This window comes from Equus caballus, chromosome 6 (assembly GCF_041296265.1).
Source record: "Equus caballus isolate H_3958 breed thoroughbred chromosome 6, TB-T2T, whole genome shotgun sequence".
In the NCBI taxonomy this organism is placed as follows: Eukaryota; Metazoa; Chordata; class Mammalia; order Perissodactyla; family Equidae; genus Equus; species Equus caballus.
The window spans coordinates 86,486,990-86,505,405 of NC_091689.1; the positions used below are offsets into that span (position 1 = coordinate 86,486,990).

General features: G+C 44.1%; 2 protein-coding genes across 4 annotated transcripts in view; one reads left to right on the forward strand and one right to left on the reverse strand.

Moving 5' to 3' along the window:
* Window positions 1–18,416, reverse strand: part of OR6C319 (olfactory receptor family 6 subfamily C member 319) — a 137,666-nt gene that overhangs the window by 101,201 nt on the left and 18,049 nt on the right. The gene's annotated exons all lie outside the window — the stretch shown is intronic.
* On the forward strand, window positions 11,268–17,197 carry OR10P1 (olfactory receptor family 10 subfamily P member 1). Of its 3 annotated transcripts, XM_070269187.1 has the most exons (3): window positions 11,268–11,500; window positions 12,999–13,261; window positions 14,406–17,197. In XM_070269187.1, the coding sequence occupies exon 3, from the start codon at window positions 14,422–14,424 to the stop codon at window positions 15,343–15,345; it is 924 nt and encodes a 307-aa protein (XP_070125288.1). In that variant the 5' UTR covers window positions 11,268–11,500; window positions 12,999–13,261; window positions 14,406–14,421; the 3' UTR covers window positions 15,346–17,197. The 3 variants fall into 3 exon arrangements, with proteins under 3 accessions (XP_070125288.1, XP_070125289.1, NP_001378009.1); XM_070269188.1 differs by lacking the exon at window positions 12,999–13,261; NM_001391080.1 differs by lacking the exons at window positions 11,268–11,500; window positions 12,999–13,261 and having other exon boundaries at window positions 14,422–15,345.

Genomic DNA, 18,416 nt, shown 5'->3' on the forward strand with positions numbered 1-18,416 from the left:
TAGTTGAACTCCAAGAAAGGGAATTAAGCTAGCTGTTTGTGTCCAATTTGAAAGCATCATGACAAAACTTAACAAGAGATATAAAGATGTTCAGATGCTTGGTACCTTGAAAACTTATTCTATGGAAATATTTGAATACATGCAAAATTCATACACATAAATTTGTTGGTTGCAAAAGTATCTAAAAGAGCAAAAAGTATAGAAACAAATGTCCAGCAGTACACAACTGGTTTAGCAACTTACGTTCAACAATCTAATGCCTATGGTATGTGTTAAGGAGGAAAGGCAGAAAGCATGTAAAATGAATCAGCATATACACCTAGAATATAATATGTAAAAGTCAATTATAGTCATGTTAAGACGGTAAAATTATGGGGTATGTATTCCAAAATGTTATCAATATTATTGTTGTGTGATCTTTTAATCGATTATATTAAACTAAGACATGAAAAGTATAAGGTAGGGTTGATTAGGTTACCTGAGCGGTAAGCGGACAATGACTGACTGAAGACAGCCACAAAGGCAACCAAGGAATAGTATCCTTGAGTCTCTGATCTTGAGTCAGATGCCCCTTCTACACAACCCTACAGATTGTCAACTCATTATCACCTCCTAGCTTTGTCATTAGCTTCATTGGATGGGCAGGTGGCAGTGTGATCAAGAGTTCAGACTCTAGGGTTGATGTGAACATTGTCACTGTTTCCCCTGAAATGATTAGTCTAAGCCACTCATTGCCATTGGCTCAGGAATGGAAAAGTGACCAAATTCTGGTCAGTGAGACAGGAGGAAAAGTATTCTGGAGGCATCTAGGAACAGTTTCTGTATTAGTCAGCATTTTCCAGAGAAACAGAACTAGTAGAATGTATAGAGAGAGATTTCTTTTAAAGAATTGGTTCACACAATTGTGGGAGCCAGCAAGTCCAAAATCTGTAGGGCAGACCAGCAGGCTGGAAATTCTAGCAAGAGTTGATGTTGCAGTCTTGAGTCCAAAGGCTATTTGAAGACATACTTCCTTCCTCTTTGGGGGACCTCAATCTTTTCTCTTAAGGCCTTCAAGTGTTTGGATGAGGCCCACCCACATTATGGAGAATAATCTGCTTTATTCGAAGTCTACCGATTTAAACATTAATCACTTCCTTAACATATCTTCATAACAACTTCTGGACTAGTTTTTGACCAAACAACTGAGCACTACAGCTTAGTGAAGTTGACACATAAAATTAACTATCAGTTTTCTTTCTTATAAAGGGAGCCTCAGAAAGAGGTGGTCTCTATCCTTTCTCTGAATACTGACTGCTTGAGGACACTAATGAATCACTAAGTCAACAAACCTTGAAGACCACCTGCCTCTGCCTTCCTTTTACGTTAGGAAATGTATTTGTTTATTGTCTAAACCAATTTGAATCAGGTTTCTCTTACTTATTGCTAAAAGAACAGATACATGAGTCAACTAAACTTAAGTTCTAAGCGCTGCTCCAAAATTTTTAGCACATGACTTAACCTCTCTGAACTTCAGTTTCTTTGTTTGTAACCTGGGAATAGTAAAGATGTCTCACACTTACACTGTCTATGTGATAATAATAATAATAAGCAATTTATTAGAGGAAATAATTGAAAACAAAAGTTATGATGAGAATTTAGGTGGGAATGTAAAGGTCATGAGCAATGCACTGGGTATACCCTCCCTGAGAACTGAGGGCCTAATCAATCGGGGAGTAGGGTTCATCAAAGTAGCAAGTCTTAGAATCCAGGTTCACAGATTTCAGTGAGCTTATGCAAATCCTCTTACTATTTCTTCAATTTTCTCCTCTTTTTAATGAAAGGTCACTCATGTAGTAGAGTCTCTGTGTTAATTGTTCTAGAAAATTAAAATTATGTCTAAGACAATGTTTCTTCTTTGAGAATTTGACAGAGAAGGAGTCAAGACTTCTGATTGTGCTTAGGATATAGAAAATTGCAAATAACATCACTCTTAACAGAAGAAAAAGCTGGATAAACTACAAAATCATAACTTTCTTGAGGCCATCAGGGAGCTGAGGATGCAAGGTAACCTGAATTCCAAAGTGTGACAAGCTCTTCCAAAGAGAGACAAGAAACACAAACTGTCTTACCTGGGGCAAAACATAGGAGGAAGAGGTGTCCGACACCAAACAGGCAAGTAAAAAGAAATCAACTAGAATTTTAATGAATTACTAAAGGCAAAGCAAGAGCTAATGTGTTGGCGTGGAATAATGTGTGGCCCTGGACACAAAGGGCATTTGCACTCTATCACAAGCTATTTTGTATGGGCTTCTGCTGTGCTTACAAGAAAGACTGGGGACGGGGCAGAACACAAGGAAGATCCCCTGACAGCAGTGCGGGCATGCAGGAGATGGTTGACCGTCGCTCAAGGACAAGCATGTAACACTGCACACTTCCCCAGACCTTTCTCTTCTCCTCTCTTCTCATTAGCCCATTGATAGAGGAACTCAAGGCCCATAGAATATTGAAGGTAACAATAACAACAACAAAACTCAAATCCAGCTCAACTTTTGACTAAATTGACTCAACCTCCATACTAACTGCCTGACAGAAGAAGAGGTATGCCCATTTCCAGACACAAATATCATTACCACAGTCTCTACTGTTCTATACATGATGCCTGGAATTCAGCCAAAAATTAAAGGATACACAAAAAGCAAGGGGGAGAAAAACATTGTCAAGAAGTAGAACAATCAATAGAACTAGAGATAATCCAAAAGCTAGAACTTTAAAATACTGTAATTAATATGTTATAGTACCTAGTGTCAAAAGTGGACAACGAGCATGAAAAAAATGGAAAATTTTAGCAAAAAGGTAAAAACAATAAGAATTGGTCAGATAGAAATGCTAGGAATAAGAGATACAATATCAGAGATAAAGCATTTTCTCAGTGGGCTCATGAGTAGATGACACAGTTGAGAAAAATATCAGTGAGCTTGAAGATAGGTCGATAGAAATGATCCAAATTGAAAGATGAAGCAGGGGCAGGGTGAAAAAGATAGAACAGAGAATCCAAGATCTGTAGGACAATATCAAATAGTCTAACATACATATAATTGGAGTCTCAGACAGAGGGGGGAAAAAGAACAGGGACAAGAAGTATTTGAAGAGAGGATGGTGGATAATTTTCCCAAAATAATGAAAAACATCAATCCACAGATCCAAGATACTGAAAGAATCCGAATTAGATTAACCACAAACACATTCAGATCCACCTCTCATACATATTCACACACCTTATAGTCAAACTTTGGTTGAAAACCAAAGATAAAGAGATAATCTTGAACACAGTCAAAAGAGACAAACAGGCACCCAACTAATTTAAAGTGACATGACAGGGGCTGGCCCTGTGGCCAAGGGGTTAAGTCTGCGCTCTCCACTTCAGTAGTGCAGGGTCTCGCCAGATCGGATCCTGGGTGCAGACATGGCACCACTCATAAAGCCATGCTGAGGCGGCATCCCACATGCCACAACTAGAAGGACCCACAACTACAATATACAACTATGTATCGGGGAGCTTTGGGGAGAAAAAGGAAAAATAAAGTCTTTAAAAAAAAATAAAATAAAGTGATATGACAAATATAGAATAATATCCTACCTATAAGAAGGAGCTTTCCTAGATTATATGAAGACCATGAAGTGTGAGGAGATTAGACGTTATTTAAAGTCCAAAGAGTTAAAAACAGAATCAATGGATTTTACAAGGAGAAAGATAGTGGCTCAATATAATAAAGAACTTTCTAATAATCAAGTGAGGCCAAAGGCAGAATGGTGTTCCTCAAGAGGTTGTGATTTCCCCATGACTGAATTTGAAGTGTAAAAAAATATTCAAACTTCAGGATTATATGATTCATCTAAGGCTATAGGACCTAAAAGATCCCTTTCAGCTTTCATGGGTAATTACTTCTGATAAAGAGAAGCAAAGATGGCTCTCATAGAAAACCTGGAATTTGAGGTGAATCTTGGAAAATAAGTAGGATGTCAATAAAATTAATGGGACTATTCCGTACAACAGAAACAATGTGTGTAAATGCATGAAAACGTCAAAAAACGAGTTGTGCTGAAGGTTTTTTTGGGGGGGTTTTGTTTGTTTGTTTTCTGATTTATCTCCCCAAATCCCCCTGGTACATAGTTGTATATCTTAGTTGCAGGTCCTTCTAATTGTGGCATGTGGGACGCCGCCTCAACATGGCCTGACGAGCGGTGCCACATCTGCACCCAGGATCCAAACCCTCGAAACCCTGGGCCGCCGCAGTAGAATGCGCCAACTTAACCATTTGGCCACGGGGCCGGCCCCAGTGCTGAAGTTTTGAAAATAGCTGAGTGTGGCTGATCACAGGATTCTTAGGGTGCAAACAGTGGGGGAGTAACAAAATAGCCAATGCCTGCCCCTCTTCTCCAAAAGGTTGTTGCAAGGATTTAGTGATCAGTGAAAAGGGGTTTTTGAAGAATAGAAAACAGTACACAAAAGGGAATTATTGTCATGAATAGTATTGCCACTGAGATATATAGCTTTATCCATCAGAAAACACCCAGGTCATGAAGGGCAACTCAGGTTGCATAATCACCTGATGTCCCATGGTCACACGTTCATCTTCTGCCAAGGACCAAATAACAAACAAGGAGTCATTTCTCAAGAGTACAACTGTTATTTGCTGAAAAGGGCATGACTTTTCCCTGAACCCTTTGGAGCCTCCACTACAATTCTGTGATTGGAGCTTTCCACAGGCTCCAAACAGCACTAATTCAGCCCTAGCACTCCTAACATCTTCAGATCCCCTTAGTCACTAAAAGCAGTAGCAGAGCTGCATTGCAGCCTGGATCAGCCAGAAGCACTCTTTTGCTCTGGGCCCCTGGAAAACTAGGAGTTTTACGTGTTTAGCTGAAAATACAAAATCCTGAACCTGTGAGTTTCTTTCTTTAAGCTGTCTACAGCAATCATGGACAGCACCCCAACCAACTGTCATTTAATTCCTTGCATCCATAATATTTGCTGTGGAGCCACCATTCAGTAGCACTTCAGGTGACAGTAGTTAATCATTTATGTAACTGTTTCATAACTGAAGGCCAAAGACTACCAGTTTTTCCGTCCTCTGAAGGAACCTGGATCTTCACTGTGAGATCAAATGATCAATCCTATGTTCCCACCCTTGCAGCCATTTCTGGTATTAAATGCTGTATATGTGTATCAGTCTGAGTTCAGTTGCAGATAACAGACACCACTGTAGCTACTTTAAGCAGAAATATACTTAATTCAGACAATTAGGTACTTACAAAACAAAATTCGTGGAAGGACTGGAAGAGAAGATTCTCAGCTAAGCTTCTAGGAATGAGTTTTAGAACAGCACTATACATCAGATCTGCTACCACGGCCAAGATCAGGAAGGTGGGGCATTAGGAAGCCACTGCCCCATCTTCCAGCTCCAAAACCACAGAAGCCCCACCTCTATTCATGAAAGGCAAAATGGGTGCCCAGATCACCCTGACTCGACACCCACAATGTTTGAGACCTCTGCTCCCATTGCCTTGTAAAACCACAACTGAATTTTCAGGAGAAACAGCAGAAGCAAGAGAAGCACAGCCTCTGCCTCACTTCTCTGCCTTTCGTATCTCACACGGGTACTTCAGCTTGGTGGAAACTAGGTCACGAGTAGAATAAGGGAGTTTGGGAAATGTCATCTTTACCTTCCTAGACTCCAGGAGACAGAAAGCCATGCTGTGAAAGAGTTGGAATGGAATTGAGTGAGCAATCTGTAATACCTGTCAAAGCACCTCTGCTAAGCTACTTTCCAGCTCCTCCTCTAAGCTCTGAGGCAACAGCTACTAATAAAACAAAGTCCCTGCCCGCATGGAGCACACTTTCCGGGGAAGACAAATACTAAATATCCAAACAAAAAAGTAAATGTTATAATTCTGCCCCAAATACATGCAATAAAGAATATGAAATAGGGTGATCAAGATATGGTGCCACTGTAGGGAAGTTGGAGAAAGTCTTTCTAAAGGAGTGAAATTTGAGCTGACGCTTGAATAATGAGAAGGCATCTGTGAGAAGATCTAGGGTAAGAGCCTCTGGACACAGGGAACAGCAAGAGCAAAGCATGTGATGTGTTTAAGGAAGAGAAAGAAGGCTAGTGTGGCTGGAGCATAGTGGACCAGGAAGACAAGAGCAGGGTGTTTTGAAATGTAGGTTTTATTATTACTCGAATATGGAGGGGGCAACAGGTCAGGAGACAATTGCCACTGCAAAGATAGTTTGTTTCTCACAGTTTCCACGAGAGAGGAGCATGCCACACCATTCAGAGCCACATGGAGAAGCACCAGGGTCCATCAGGAGGCAGAAGGAGCGAGAGGCAATGTGGGCAAGAGCCTTTATTGCGGTTTTCATGGGAAGGAATGGGTGAGGCAGGGTAAGCAGATTAGGGAGGTTTAGGATTAGCTAGTTTGAATAATTTCAGCGGGCTCTGGGTTTAGGGGCTATCTTAGTTGTCTGGCACCTGGCCCTGGAATGATTAGGGAAGGGGAGTAGTACCCCAGAGTGTGGAAGCCAATAAGGGTGGTGGCTGAGGGTGTGGACTCTAGATTGGTTGGTTTGCATGTGAAAGGCATGCTTGCAGGTACATCATTTGTTATCTCTGGGACTTAGCTGACCCTAGGAGGGGCAGTCTACCCAGGGTCAGTAAAGCCCCAGACATCAAAACGTCAGACTAAAAGGACAGGCTTAATACACAGGGACTAAATCAGGTCTTACAAATCAAGGGAAGGAGTTTGCAATTTATTCTACCTAAAATGAGAAGCCAGTGAACTATCGGAGGGTTTAAAGAAGGGGAATGATGTCATCTGACTAGCACTTGGAGAAAATCACACCATCTGGCTGGACACAGTGTAGAGAACAGGAATGGTCCTAGTGAGAGACAATTTGCTAAACTAGGATTTTAGCAGTAAAGATGACAAGAGGTGGTTGTTTGGGATTAAATTTTTGAGGCAGAACTGACAGGAGTTGCTGAGAAATTGAATGTGGAGTGTTAAAAAAACAAATGAATTAAAATGGACAGCTAGATGGAGGCATCACAATCCCTGACTTCAAAACATACTACAAAGCTACAGTAATCAAAACAGCATGGTACTGGTACAAAAACAGATGCACAGATCAATGGAACAGAATTGAAAGCCCAGAAATAAAACCACACATCTATGGACGGCTAATCTTTGACAAAGGAGCTGAGGGCCTACAATGGAGGAGAGAAAGTCTCTTCAACAAATGGTGCTAGGAAAACTGGACAGCCACATGTAAAAGAATGAAAATCAACCACTCTTTTTCACCATTTACTAAAATAAACTCAAAATGGATCAAAGACCTAAAGATTAGGCCTGAAACAATAAGTCTTCTAGAAGAGAATATCGGCAGTACACTCTTTGACATCAGCTTCAAAAGAATCTTTTTGGACACCATAACCCCTCACATAAGGGAAACAATAGAAAGAATAAACACATGGGACTTCATCAGACTAAAGAGCTTCTTCAAGGCAAGGGAAAACAGGATTGAAACAAAAAAACAGCCCAATAATTGGGAAAAAATATTCACAAGTTATTTATCCAACAAAGGGTTAATCTCCATAATATACAAAGAACTCACACAACTTAACAATAAAAAATCAAACAACCCAATTGCAAAATGGGCAGGGGACATGAACAGACATTTCTCCAAAGAAGATATACGGATGGCCAATAGACACATGAAAAGATGCTCATCATCACTCATCATCAGGGAAATGCAAATCAAAACTACACTAAGATATCACCTTATACCTGTTAGAATGGCAAAAATATCCAAAACCAAGAGTGACAAATGTTGGAGAGGCTGTGGAGAAAAGGGAACCCTCATACACTGTTGGTGGGAATGCAAACTGGTGCAGCCACTATGGAAAACAGTATGGAGATTCCTCAAAAAGTTAAGAATAGAAATACCTTATGACCCAGCCATCCCACTACTGGGTATCTATCCTAAGAACCTGAAATCAGCAATTCCAAAAGTTCCACGCACCCCTATGTTCATCGCAGCATTATTCACAATAGCCAAGTCATGGAACCAACCTAAGTGCCCAGCAATTGATGATTGGATAAAGAAGATGTGGTATATATATATATACAATGGAATACTACTCAGCCATAGAAAAGGACAAAGTCGTCCCGTTCACAACAACATGGATAGACCTTGAGGGTATTATGTTGAGTGAAATAAGCCAGACAGAGAAAGACGAACTCTGTATGACTCCACTCATAGGTTGTAGTTAACATATGGACAAAGAGAACTGATCGGTGGTTGCCAGGGGAAAGGGGGGCGGCGGGAGGGCACTAGGGGTGAAGTGGTGTACCTACAACATGACTAATAATGATGTACAACTGTAATTTCACAAGGATGTTAACTTTCATAACCTTAATAAAAAATAATAAAATAAGGGGCTGGCCCCGTGGCCGAGTGGTTAAGTTCGCGCACTCCGCAGCAGGCGGCCCAGCGTTTCGTTAGTTCGAATCCTGGGCGCGGACATGGCACTGCTCATCAGACCACGCTGAGGCAGCGTCCCACATGCCACAACTAGAAGAACCCACAACGAAGAATACACAACTATGTACCGGGGGGCTTTGGGGAGAAAAAGGAAAAAATAAAATCTTTAAAAAATAATAATAATAATAATAATAAAATAAATAAAAAAATAAAAATAAAAATAAAAAAATGGACAGCTAGATTTTTGCTGTGAGCAACTGGGTGGTAACACGCCCCTTACTGCAACGAGGAAACTGGGAGAGGAACAAGAGTTCTACTGGGGCGTGGTAAGTCTGAGATGCCTCTAAGGCATCAAAGAGGAGATACTTAGTTGTACACACAAGGAGAGGCAGGGCCAAAGATGTAAGTTTAGGAGTCACTGAAGTTAGAAAAGAAAGTGTTTCAAGAGGAGAGGGAATCAGATATGTCAAATATTGCTGAGAGATTGAGTAAGAGGAAGATTGAAAATTAACCATTGGATTTGGCAACATGGGGTTGTAGATGATCTTGATAAGAAAGAATCAGTGGACTTGTAGAGACAAATGGAGAAAATGGGAGATAGGAAGTGGAGACGGCAAGTGTCAACTAGAGGACATCAGGAATTGAGGGCAAGGCCCGGGCCATTCCAGGCAACACCTCTGCTCTACTCCCAAACTTCACCACCTTTCCCCGACTGAAAACATTCAGAAGGTTTGACTCTCTGCATAAGGTCCCCACTAAGTACGTCTGCAGTAACGTGAGAGACTGGAGCTGATGGAAACCCTGTCTTCCCTGCCATGAGCCCTGGCAACCAGACAAGCAATGACTTCACTGGAATACTTTGCATCTAAAACACAAACCAATCTAGAGATCAATGTGACTAAATCCTACTTCACGGTTGTTAACTTCTAGAATTCTCCAGAAACATCTACATTTAACAGGAAGCCAAGATTTCAGGCAAAGGAATGAATTTGCCATGGTGAGACTCTAGACATAAGGGAGGGAGATCCTTCAATTTCATGCCATTTGTGACCAAGGAGACCTTACAATGAGCGAGGAGGTGGAAGTTAGCCAGGAGAGGGAACAAGGTATGAGGTGAGAAGGACATGGGTTGGCCAAGAGAAATGAGATAAGGGGAGGAAAGAGGATACAGCAGGCATTGGAGACCTAGGCAGAATCACCCGACCCATGACACTACCTCAGCTCAGAGTTACCCAGAGAAAGCCCAAGAGTCAGGGCCTCCCAGGTCCCCACCCCCCCAGGGTGGGGGAGGAATGACAGCAGCTGGAGAATAACTGTGGGCACCACAGAGGCCTGGGCTTCTAGAGAGGAGGAGGGGAACAGCAGAGCCCAAGCCCGTGCCCAGCAGCCCTGCCCTAGCTGAGTGGCCATTTCCATCTCCCCCAGGTAAGTGCCCCACACAGTGCTGGGTAGCCTTGGGCCTTTCCCTGACAAGGCCAGACCCTGCCAGGCATAGAAAGGGAAAAGGAACAGAGGGTGTATCAGGGCCCTCTCTCTGTGGGCTGGGAGCCAATAGGTGTTCCTGATCATGGGAGAAAACTGTCCACGTGAGGGTTCCTAAGTCACTATTGCACTTGCAGAGGTGTAATTCAGATGCCACCAGCCTGGAGAAGGGGTGAGAAGGAGACAGGGAACCCTGGACAATTTCTCCCAGACACAACTTTATGTAGTGCAGAAAGGCAAGTGTGTATACACTCAGAGCATGCAAACCTTTCACAGTGTTAGCAAGTGGGTCCGCTGAGAGGTGGGCAGTACCATGTAGTAAGTGTGGCGATAGTGTGATATGTATGTTTGCAGCGTGTCTAATAGGATGGGGGCGTGAGGCAGTGCGTGCTGGTCTGTGGGATTACCAGTGGTATGGAAATCAGCTGGGCATTCATAGCCTCTATACTGTCTATGGTCTGTGTCTGATGAAAACTTAGGACATTCTTTCTCAAGTACCTGTTGGTGGTCCCCATCTCAGAGCCCACGAATGGAGCTGCCTGCATCCTCTTTTGCTGCCCCATACCCTCCCCAACACACCCATGCACACAAACGCACACACACTATACCCTGCACAACTCTCATTAATACTTCAGGCCAAAAAAAATCTGAAAGAACAAAGGTTTGCCTGGCTGTGCTCCCCAAGACCTCCCTGACTTCATAAAAGCTGTCTTCCCATTTCCCACCTCCCCCAGTAGGCTCCAGAATCACAGCTTTCTTGCCCCCAAGATGACAAATCTACCCCTCAAGAGATGCTTTCTAGACCAGTCCCCCTTTAAGAGCCTCACCTCCTGCATTCAGGGCTCTCTGAGCTCACCAGTCATTCAGCCAGCCAGCCACACCTTTGTCCTTTCATGCACTGTCCATCTAGTCAGTTATCCACAGGTTATCTGTCACTGCATCCACATATCCATTAGCTGATCAATTTATCCATCTGCCAGTCTCACTAAGACATTGGGGGAGGGGAGCCTGCTTTAAAAAGAGTCCTGGGGAGGGGGAAATGGGGAGTGGTTGTTTGATGGGTATAGAGTTTTAGTTTTGCAAGATGAAAAAGTCCTAGAGATTTGCTTCACAACAATGCAAATATACTTAACACTACTGAACTGTGCCAAAAAAAAATGGTTAAGATGGAAAATTTTATATTATGTGTTTTTTACCACAATTAAAAATAGTTTTTTTAAAAAAGAGTCTCAAGTCCTTTCTGTGACCCAGAAGGACTCTCTGTTCCTCTGTGGAAGCTTTGAAAAGCATAACAGTGGCCTCAGGGCCAGTGTGTCCCTGAAGATTGCCCCAACCACATGAGGATGTACGGGAGATAAGAGAAGTTGAAGAGGGAAATTAACAGAGGCAGAGCGGAAACAGGGACAATGGGAGCTGTGGAAGCAAGAAGAAAAGAGCAGAGGACTGGGGAAAAACTTCTCTCTCCGCCCTCACGGATGGTATCTTGGGGCAAAGGTAATTAAAGGACTGAGAGTGAGGAGACACTCACAGTGTGATGAAGATGAGGTGGGCATGGAGGGTGAGGCCTCGGTGAGGACAGGGTCAAGATGAATCCAGCTTTACTCAGGGAAGGAATGGCGGGATTGCCACTCATGTCCAGTTAAAGGAAATCCAAAAATATATGTTACATGACAAGACCCATAAAAACGTCTATACCCTTAGCCTATTATCCAACTCCTAGCAATTTATCCTAAGGGAATAAGTTAACAGACGCAAAGTGAGACATACACAAAGATATTGTTTGCATTGTTATCTAAAGTAGCAAAAAAAAAATGGAAGAGCTTAAATAGCAAGATACGAGAAGTGTTTGTTAGATGCTAGTGGAGAAACTCAATGGCCTACTACAAGAACTTTAAAAAGGATCACTCAGAATGCTGTGTGATCTCATGGCAAAATGCTTTGAGCAAGCATTAAAAAGGAAAGAAAAAGACAAAATGGCATATACACTATGATGACAAGTGTGTAAAATGAGTTTGCAGGGGGACAAAGACTCGAGGGCAATATACAAGTAAGAAAAGAACTTAACTAAGGTGGCGAAGCCACAGATGACTTTACTCCAAATAGTTCTTAAATATTTTAATTGCACAAATAACATTTTAAAAATTTGAAAACAGCAAGATCCATCCCATAGGTTATCCAAGTGGTGTGGGCATCTGCAGGGTTATTGACAGGAGTGAGGAGGACCAATGGGCTCAGATACTCCTGTCTAAACCGAATGGATGTGAGTTCGTCTCCCAGAAGTATAGGGTGAGGGCGTAGGCCTCGCTGGAGATACAGTAGGTGGGGTGGTTGAAACCTCAGGTTCCAAGCTACAATTCTGGTTCTGCTGCTCGCTAATCATGTGATCTTGGGTAAGTCATTTAAACCCTCAGTCCTCTGGTTCCTTTCTTGCAATGATGAAATAACAATTATCTCCAGAGTTGTTACAAAGTCAACTGAGATATTTCAAAATGCCCAGCACACAGCACTCTCAAAATTGTAAGCTATAGAGCAAATGACTTAAGGTGAAAAAATATGGTGAGAGGGCAAAGCGAGTGTAGGAGAAAGGTTAGGTCTCTGAGCAACAGGCAGGAAGTTTGAGACACTCCTGCCTGAAGATGAAGGTGGTTGGGCTAATCTTACACACGGGTGAATGGGGGTGATGAAAGTTCTGCCAGTCTGGGAACCCAGACTTCTGAAACGCTTGAGCCCAGTGTCCCATCTTTGTCTCACTAGCTGGCTAACTTTGCAGAAATCACTTAATCTTCCTGTTCCTCATTCCTTGGTCTTTATAACTGGGATTCATTCATTCATCTAGCAAACCTTTAGCTGAACACTTGGCATGCACAAGGTGCCATACTAGTTGTTCTGGTGATTAAGCTAACCTCCTGGACAGTTGATAACTTAGTGATTAAGAGCACAGCTCTGGAGTTAGGCAGGCCTGGACTTGAGCCCCAACTGTCTCACTTGCTAGATGTGTGACTTTGAGAGTTACTGACACTCTCTGGACTTCCACTTCCTCATCTGTAAAATGGAGGAAATGAAGGTTTCTGTGTCAGAGAGCGATGGTGGAGATCCAGTGATTTAATGGATGGTGAGCTCTTCAGCGCCATGCCTCGCAGGGACCAGGGACCAGAGCGGCTGTTAAAAAAGACGCCCCCCACCACCTCCCCAGCTTGTCCTGCAGGATCTGACAGTGGAGATTGTTCTCTAGAAAGTGCTGGGACCACGCCACAGGTACTGTCTCATGAGAACATGGATGAATTGCTTTCTTCAAAGACTTGAAGGACTGTCTGGTGCAAGAGGGGTTAGACACAGCAAGAGGATTAGACTAAGAATTTAGCAAAGACCAATATGATGAAGATTTTTCTTATAGGCAGAGGAGGGCAAAATTAGACAGGGCTACCTCAATAGAGGGTGAGCTCCCCATCGCCGCTGATGTTCACACAGACACTGCACAGCATCCTTCTAAGACATTGTAGATATGATCCCAGCACTGTCCCACTGAAATATGTGACACTTAAGGTCACTTTTAATCCCGAAATGCCATGGGGAATCATTTCTAACCATGAGGAGCAGAGAAACTGCCATAGGAGAGGTGGAATTTGAGCTGAGCTTTGAAGGATGAGTAGGATTTTAATAGAATGAATAGAAACATTCCCTGCAGGGGGCACACTCTGCAGAAACGCAGGGAGTCCTGGGAGAACAGAGTGTGCTGAAACAGAGCAGCTGGTGTAGTCGATGACAAGGGCCCAGATAGAGGAGAGCAAAGTAAAATATGTACTGGCCCTGCCACACTCCCCTCACTGAGTAGGTGCCAGAACCTGATAATCTGCGAGAAAGCGTTCCTGTGGAATCCCAAAGCATCATACAACTGGGGAGTATTATCACAGTCATAACACTGCATGACATTCTCAATCCACAGCCCACCGTGGAGATCATTAGACACCAGCTTGGGACAGTCCCTGACTGATTCCATAGTGGGGGAGCTGCATGGTTTCTCTGAGGCTCAAGTTTCAGACCAAGGATTACAAAGGGGCCCAGGACATAGTAGCTGCTCCATCTTGACACTGGAGAAAGATCCAAAGTGAAGGACTAGGGTCTCCGCATGAGAGTCAGACCCTGAACACAGGACCCAGAGCATAGAGAACAGTGGGAAATGCATGGAATTTGGAGTCAAGAAACCTAGATTCAAGGCCCAGGCCTGCCCCTCTCTGGGTTTTACCTCAGGCAAATTATTTAATCCCTCTGAGACCCATGGCCTCATCCGTAAAGTGGAGACTCTACCTGAAATGAGAGGGACTGTATAAAAAGTGCTTTACTAAATTACAGAAATACTGATTGTTTTTATACAAACTTCTCTTTCTTGTCTGTGTCATAGGTTCTAACCTGGAGTAATGGCTAAGGAAAATCAGACTCTGCCTGAATTCCTCCTTCTGGGATTCTCCGACCTCAGGGCCTTGCAGGGTCCCCTGTTCTGGGTGGTGTTTCTGGCCTACCTGGCCACTTTTCTGGGTAACTCCATGATCATCCTCCTCACGCAGACCAGCCCTGCCCTGAACTCACCCATGTACTTCTTCCTGCGCCACCTCTCGGTGGTAGAGCTCATCTACACCACCAACATTGTGCCCAGGACCCTGGTTGACCTGGCCTCCCCATACCCCCGGGCCATCTCCTTCCAGGGCTGTGCAGCCCAGATGTACATCTTCATTGTTCTAGGCATTTCAGAGTGCTGCCTTCTCACGGCCATGGCCTACGACCGTTACGCCGCCATTTGCAGGCCCCTACATTACTCCACCCTCATGAACTGGCAGGTCTGCGTGGCCATGGTGGGTACCTCCTGGTTCATGGGCATCATCACAGCCACCACCCATTCCTCCCTAATCTTCACTCTGCCTTTCCCCAGCCACCCAATTATCCCACATTTCCTCTGCGACATCCTGCCGGTCCTGAGGCTGGCAAGTGCTGGGAAGCACAGGAGCGAGATCTCTGTGATGGCAGCCACAGTGATCCTCATCATGATCCCCTTCTCTCTGATTGTCACCTCTTATGCCCGCATCCTGGGTACCATCCTGGCAATGGCCTCCACCCACAGCCGCCACAAGGTCTTCTCTACCTGCTCCTCCCACCTGCTTGTGGTCTTCCTCTTCTTTGGAACGGCCAGCATCACCTACATCCAGCCCCGGGCAGGATCCTCTGTCACCATGGACCGCATCCTCAGCCTTTTCTACACAGTCATCACACCCATGCTCAACCCCATCATCTACACCCTTCGGAACAAGGAGGTAACAGGGGCCCTGCTGCACATGATGAAGAGGTAGATCTCCTCAACATGAAGGGATCACGGGATGTCTGCCCACTCCCAGACTGCTCCTCCTCCCAGCCTAACAGAGCCAAGCAGCACCCCAAAGAAATAAGGCTTCCTGGCAGAAAGTGTTGGAACTAAAACAGAGATACAGTTCTGTCTTACCTCCTATCCCACACCCCAGACTCACTGTCAGAGCATGAGTTATTAAGACAAGGTAGAATGGAAGGGAATGCTGCCTGTGGGGAAGAACATTTAGTGTCTGCCAAAATGTTCTGGATCTTTGAGCAAGATGATTGTTGTGGCTACACCAGTAGTCAGAGGTCCTTGTCAGTCATGAAGGCAGATGTCTATGAACTTGACATCCAACTAAGTAACCCATCCAGAGCCCATGGGGGAGTTTGCCTGGCCCTTTGACCTAGTTTTCTTCCAGAAACACTCTGCAGTATGCAGTGTTATGCTCTGGATGCCTTTTAAAAGAAAGGGAGCTATTTCCCCTTGAATATTCCACATGAATATTCTTCCCTGCCTTTCCCCACCCTTGATTTTTGACATCATCCGTAACTGGTGAAAACATGTTCAACTGGACAAGAGAATCTCTCTGGCTTCCCTGTCCTCCTCCCAGAGGGTGCCATCAGCTTGATCCCATACCCCTTCCCCAGCACCTCAGACTGGGTGAAGCTCTGAGGCCATCCTAGAAAGGACCTAGAGAGTGGACACTTAACACTCATTGTGGCCACCCAGCATTTGCTCCTCTTTCAACGTCAATGTTTGGAGAATTCCCCACTTCGGTAGTCTGGCAAGGAGAAAAACCACCTCCCTCTGTTGAGCTGAGAATACTTCCTAGCCCCCCAGGCATGTGACCTGGTTCCACCAATCAGACGCACCCATGCCTGTCTGCGACTGAGTGGCTGGTGCCCACAAGAGGCGAGCAGCTGGGCTCTCTGTCCCTCCCTCCCTCCCCCTCTCTGTCTCTGTCTCTGTCTCTCTCTCTCTCTCTCTCTCTCTCTCTCTCGGGCGACAGCAAGGGAGGCTGCAGCAGCAAGTGTCTGGCATAGAAGTGGCATCTGGTGCCTGGTGGCAGCACCAGCAGATTCCTCAACTGACTGGTTCATGTTTGGGAGTTAGTCCCGGGAGCTTAGTCTCTAGCATGGTCCCCCATGGTCGAACAACGCTGCGTTTTGTTAATCATTTATTTTTCTGCTTCCTCATCCAGGCAGCTTTTGTTGCTGTTGAGAATTTTGACTGATACAATCGGTATGGAGGCTGGAGGCAGCACAGGGAAAAGCTTAACCCTGGTGTACTAGGAATGAAATGGTCTAGACGCTGTTTAGAAAGAACAGCCAAAGGGAACGTGTGGTCAGAGAACATCCTCAGACAGACACAGAGTCGAGGAGCCCAGACATATATGGCATTCCTGATATTCAGAAAATAACTGATAAGGTCCTTGTCTTCATGGGGTTCCCAATCTGATGGGGGTGGTCATGGGGAGAATGGAGTGGAGAGAGAACAAAGCAGCACAAACATACAATGAGAGTAATTATAAAGGTGTGTAAACGTGCTTTGGAAACTTAATGATTGATTACAGTTTGAGGGTGTTTCTGGAAGGCTTCCTGGAAGAAGAGGCTCAGGCAGTACTTCCAACCTTCCTCACATCACGGCACACGAGAAAGTGCTAATATTTGCATGGCACACCAGAGGAAACTGAAGGGGATTTGGAGGCATCCAGAGGGTTTGTTGGAAAAAATTCATTGTACTCTCATTTCACTACATAATTATAAGGAAAGTAAAATAGTCTGTAATATAAAAGTTTTTAAATACTGGTTTTACATTAAACTTCCAAATAAAGTATTTAAATTTTTAGAAAACTTCAGCTTTCTTCTGTGAATATAACTTTTTATATTAGATTTTGTGCTTGAGAAATGACTAAATACCTCCTGATAAGATCTTTGAGTATTGATTTCTTAAAATAACTGATGGTCACCATCAAAGAAAACTATTCACAGAAGTGGGCAGTAAGAAATGTAAAACTTTTTCAAAGTCATTCAAAATTTTACAATAGCTGAAATTAAATGTAAATATATATATTTATATTTACTAGCTCATCCTCATCTTTCACTGACGAGTGGTAAAGTTGAAAATTCTCATAATCGTGAAAAAGGATCGCATATCCACTCATGCTGGTTCATGTCAAGTGTTTCAATGCAGTACTGTGGGAGCTCTACTGTGCAGAATGGGCATGCATTGTCAGAGCAGTCAGCATGCAGCCAGCTTAGATGCCACGATAGGGCACATCAGCAGGTAACAGAAGAGGTATTGGACATACATGAAGAGAGAGATTCAGGACCACTATGGAGAGCTGAACTCTCCAGAAGCCCCCTGGACTCCCCATCCTCCAACTTGTGAAGGTTACACCTTGGGCTGTGCAGTGTTCCATAGGCACATGGAAGCCCAATTCCTCCACAGCTCCACGGGCCCCTCGTCCACAGTGGGCAACAGGACTCTCGAGAGCTAGCTGCTGGGGTAGACATGAAGGCTGCAGAGCACCTCAGCCTACTGAGGCCAAGCAGTGGCTTTCGCTCCTTTTTCTCAGCAACTGCAGAAACCTCAGGGTGCATCAGCAAACCCCACTCCTTTTACGCTTCCCCCTGAGGAACCCCAGGCAAGGTTATTCATGGTCAGATGCAATGGAACTGGGAGCTCTGTCCATTCCAAGACTGCACATGTGTAGAAACCAAGGGCTAAGGGGATCACTCTCTTACAGAACACTTGCAATCCGTGTGGCCTTCCACTGGGCCATGATGCGCACTTTGGGAAGCTCAAGCTTAATACATTCATTCAGAAAATACTGTGTCAAGCTATGTGCCAGGAATTTGGTGCAAAGGAGAATAAAACACAACCTAATGGGGACGAGAGACCAATTAACAGGTGATTACAATCTTACAATTTTATGTGAAACGTGTACCAAAGATATCAGCAAGACAAGATGGTAAGGAACACAAAGGAGAGGTCCTAATCCAGCCTGACGGGATGTCTTAACTGCAGTCTGAATGGCCAGGAAGGAGAAGTTATCCAGGGGAGAAGTAA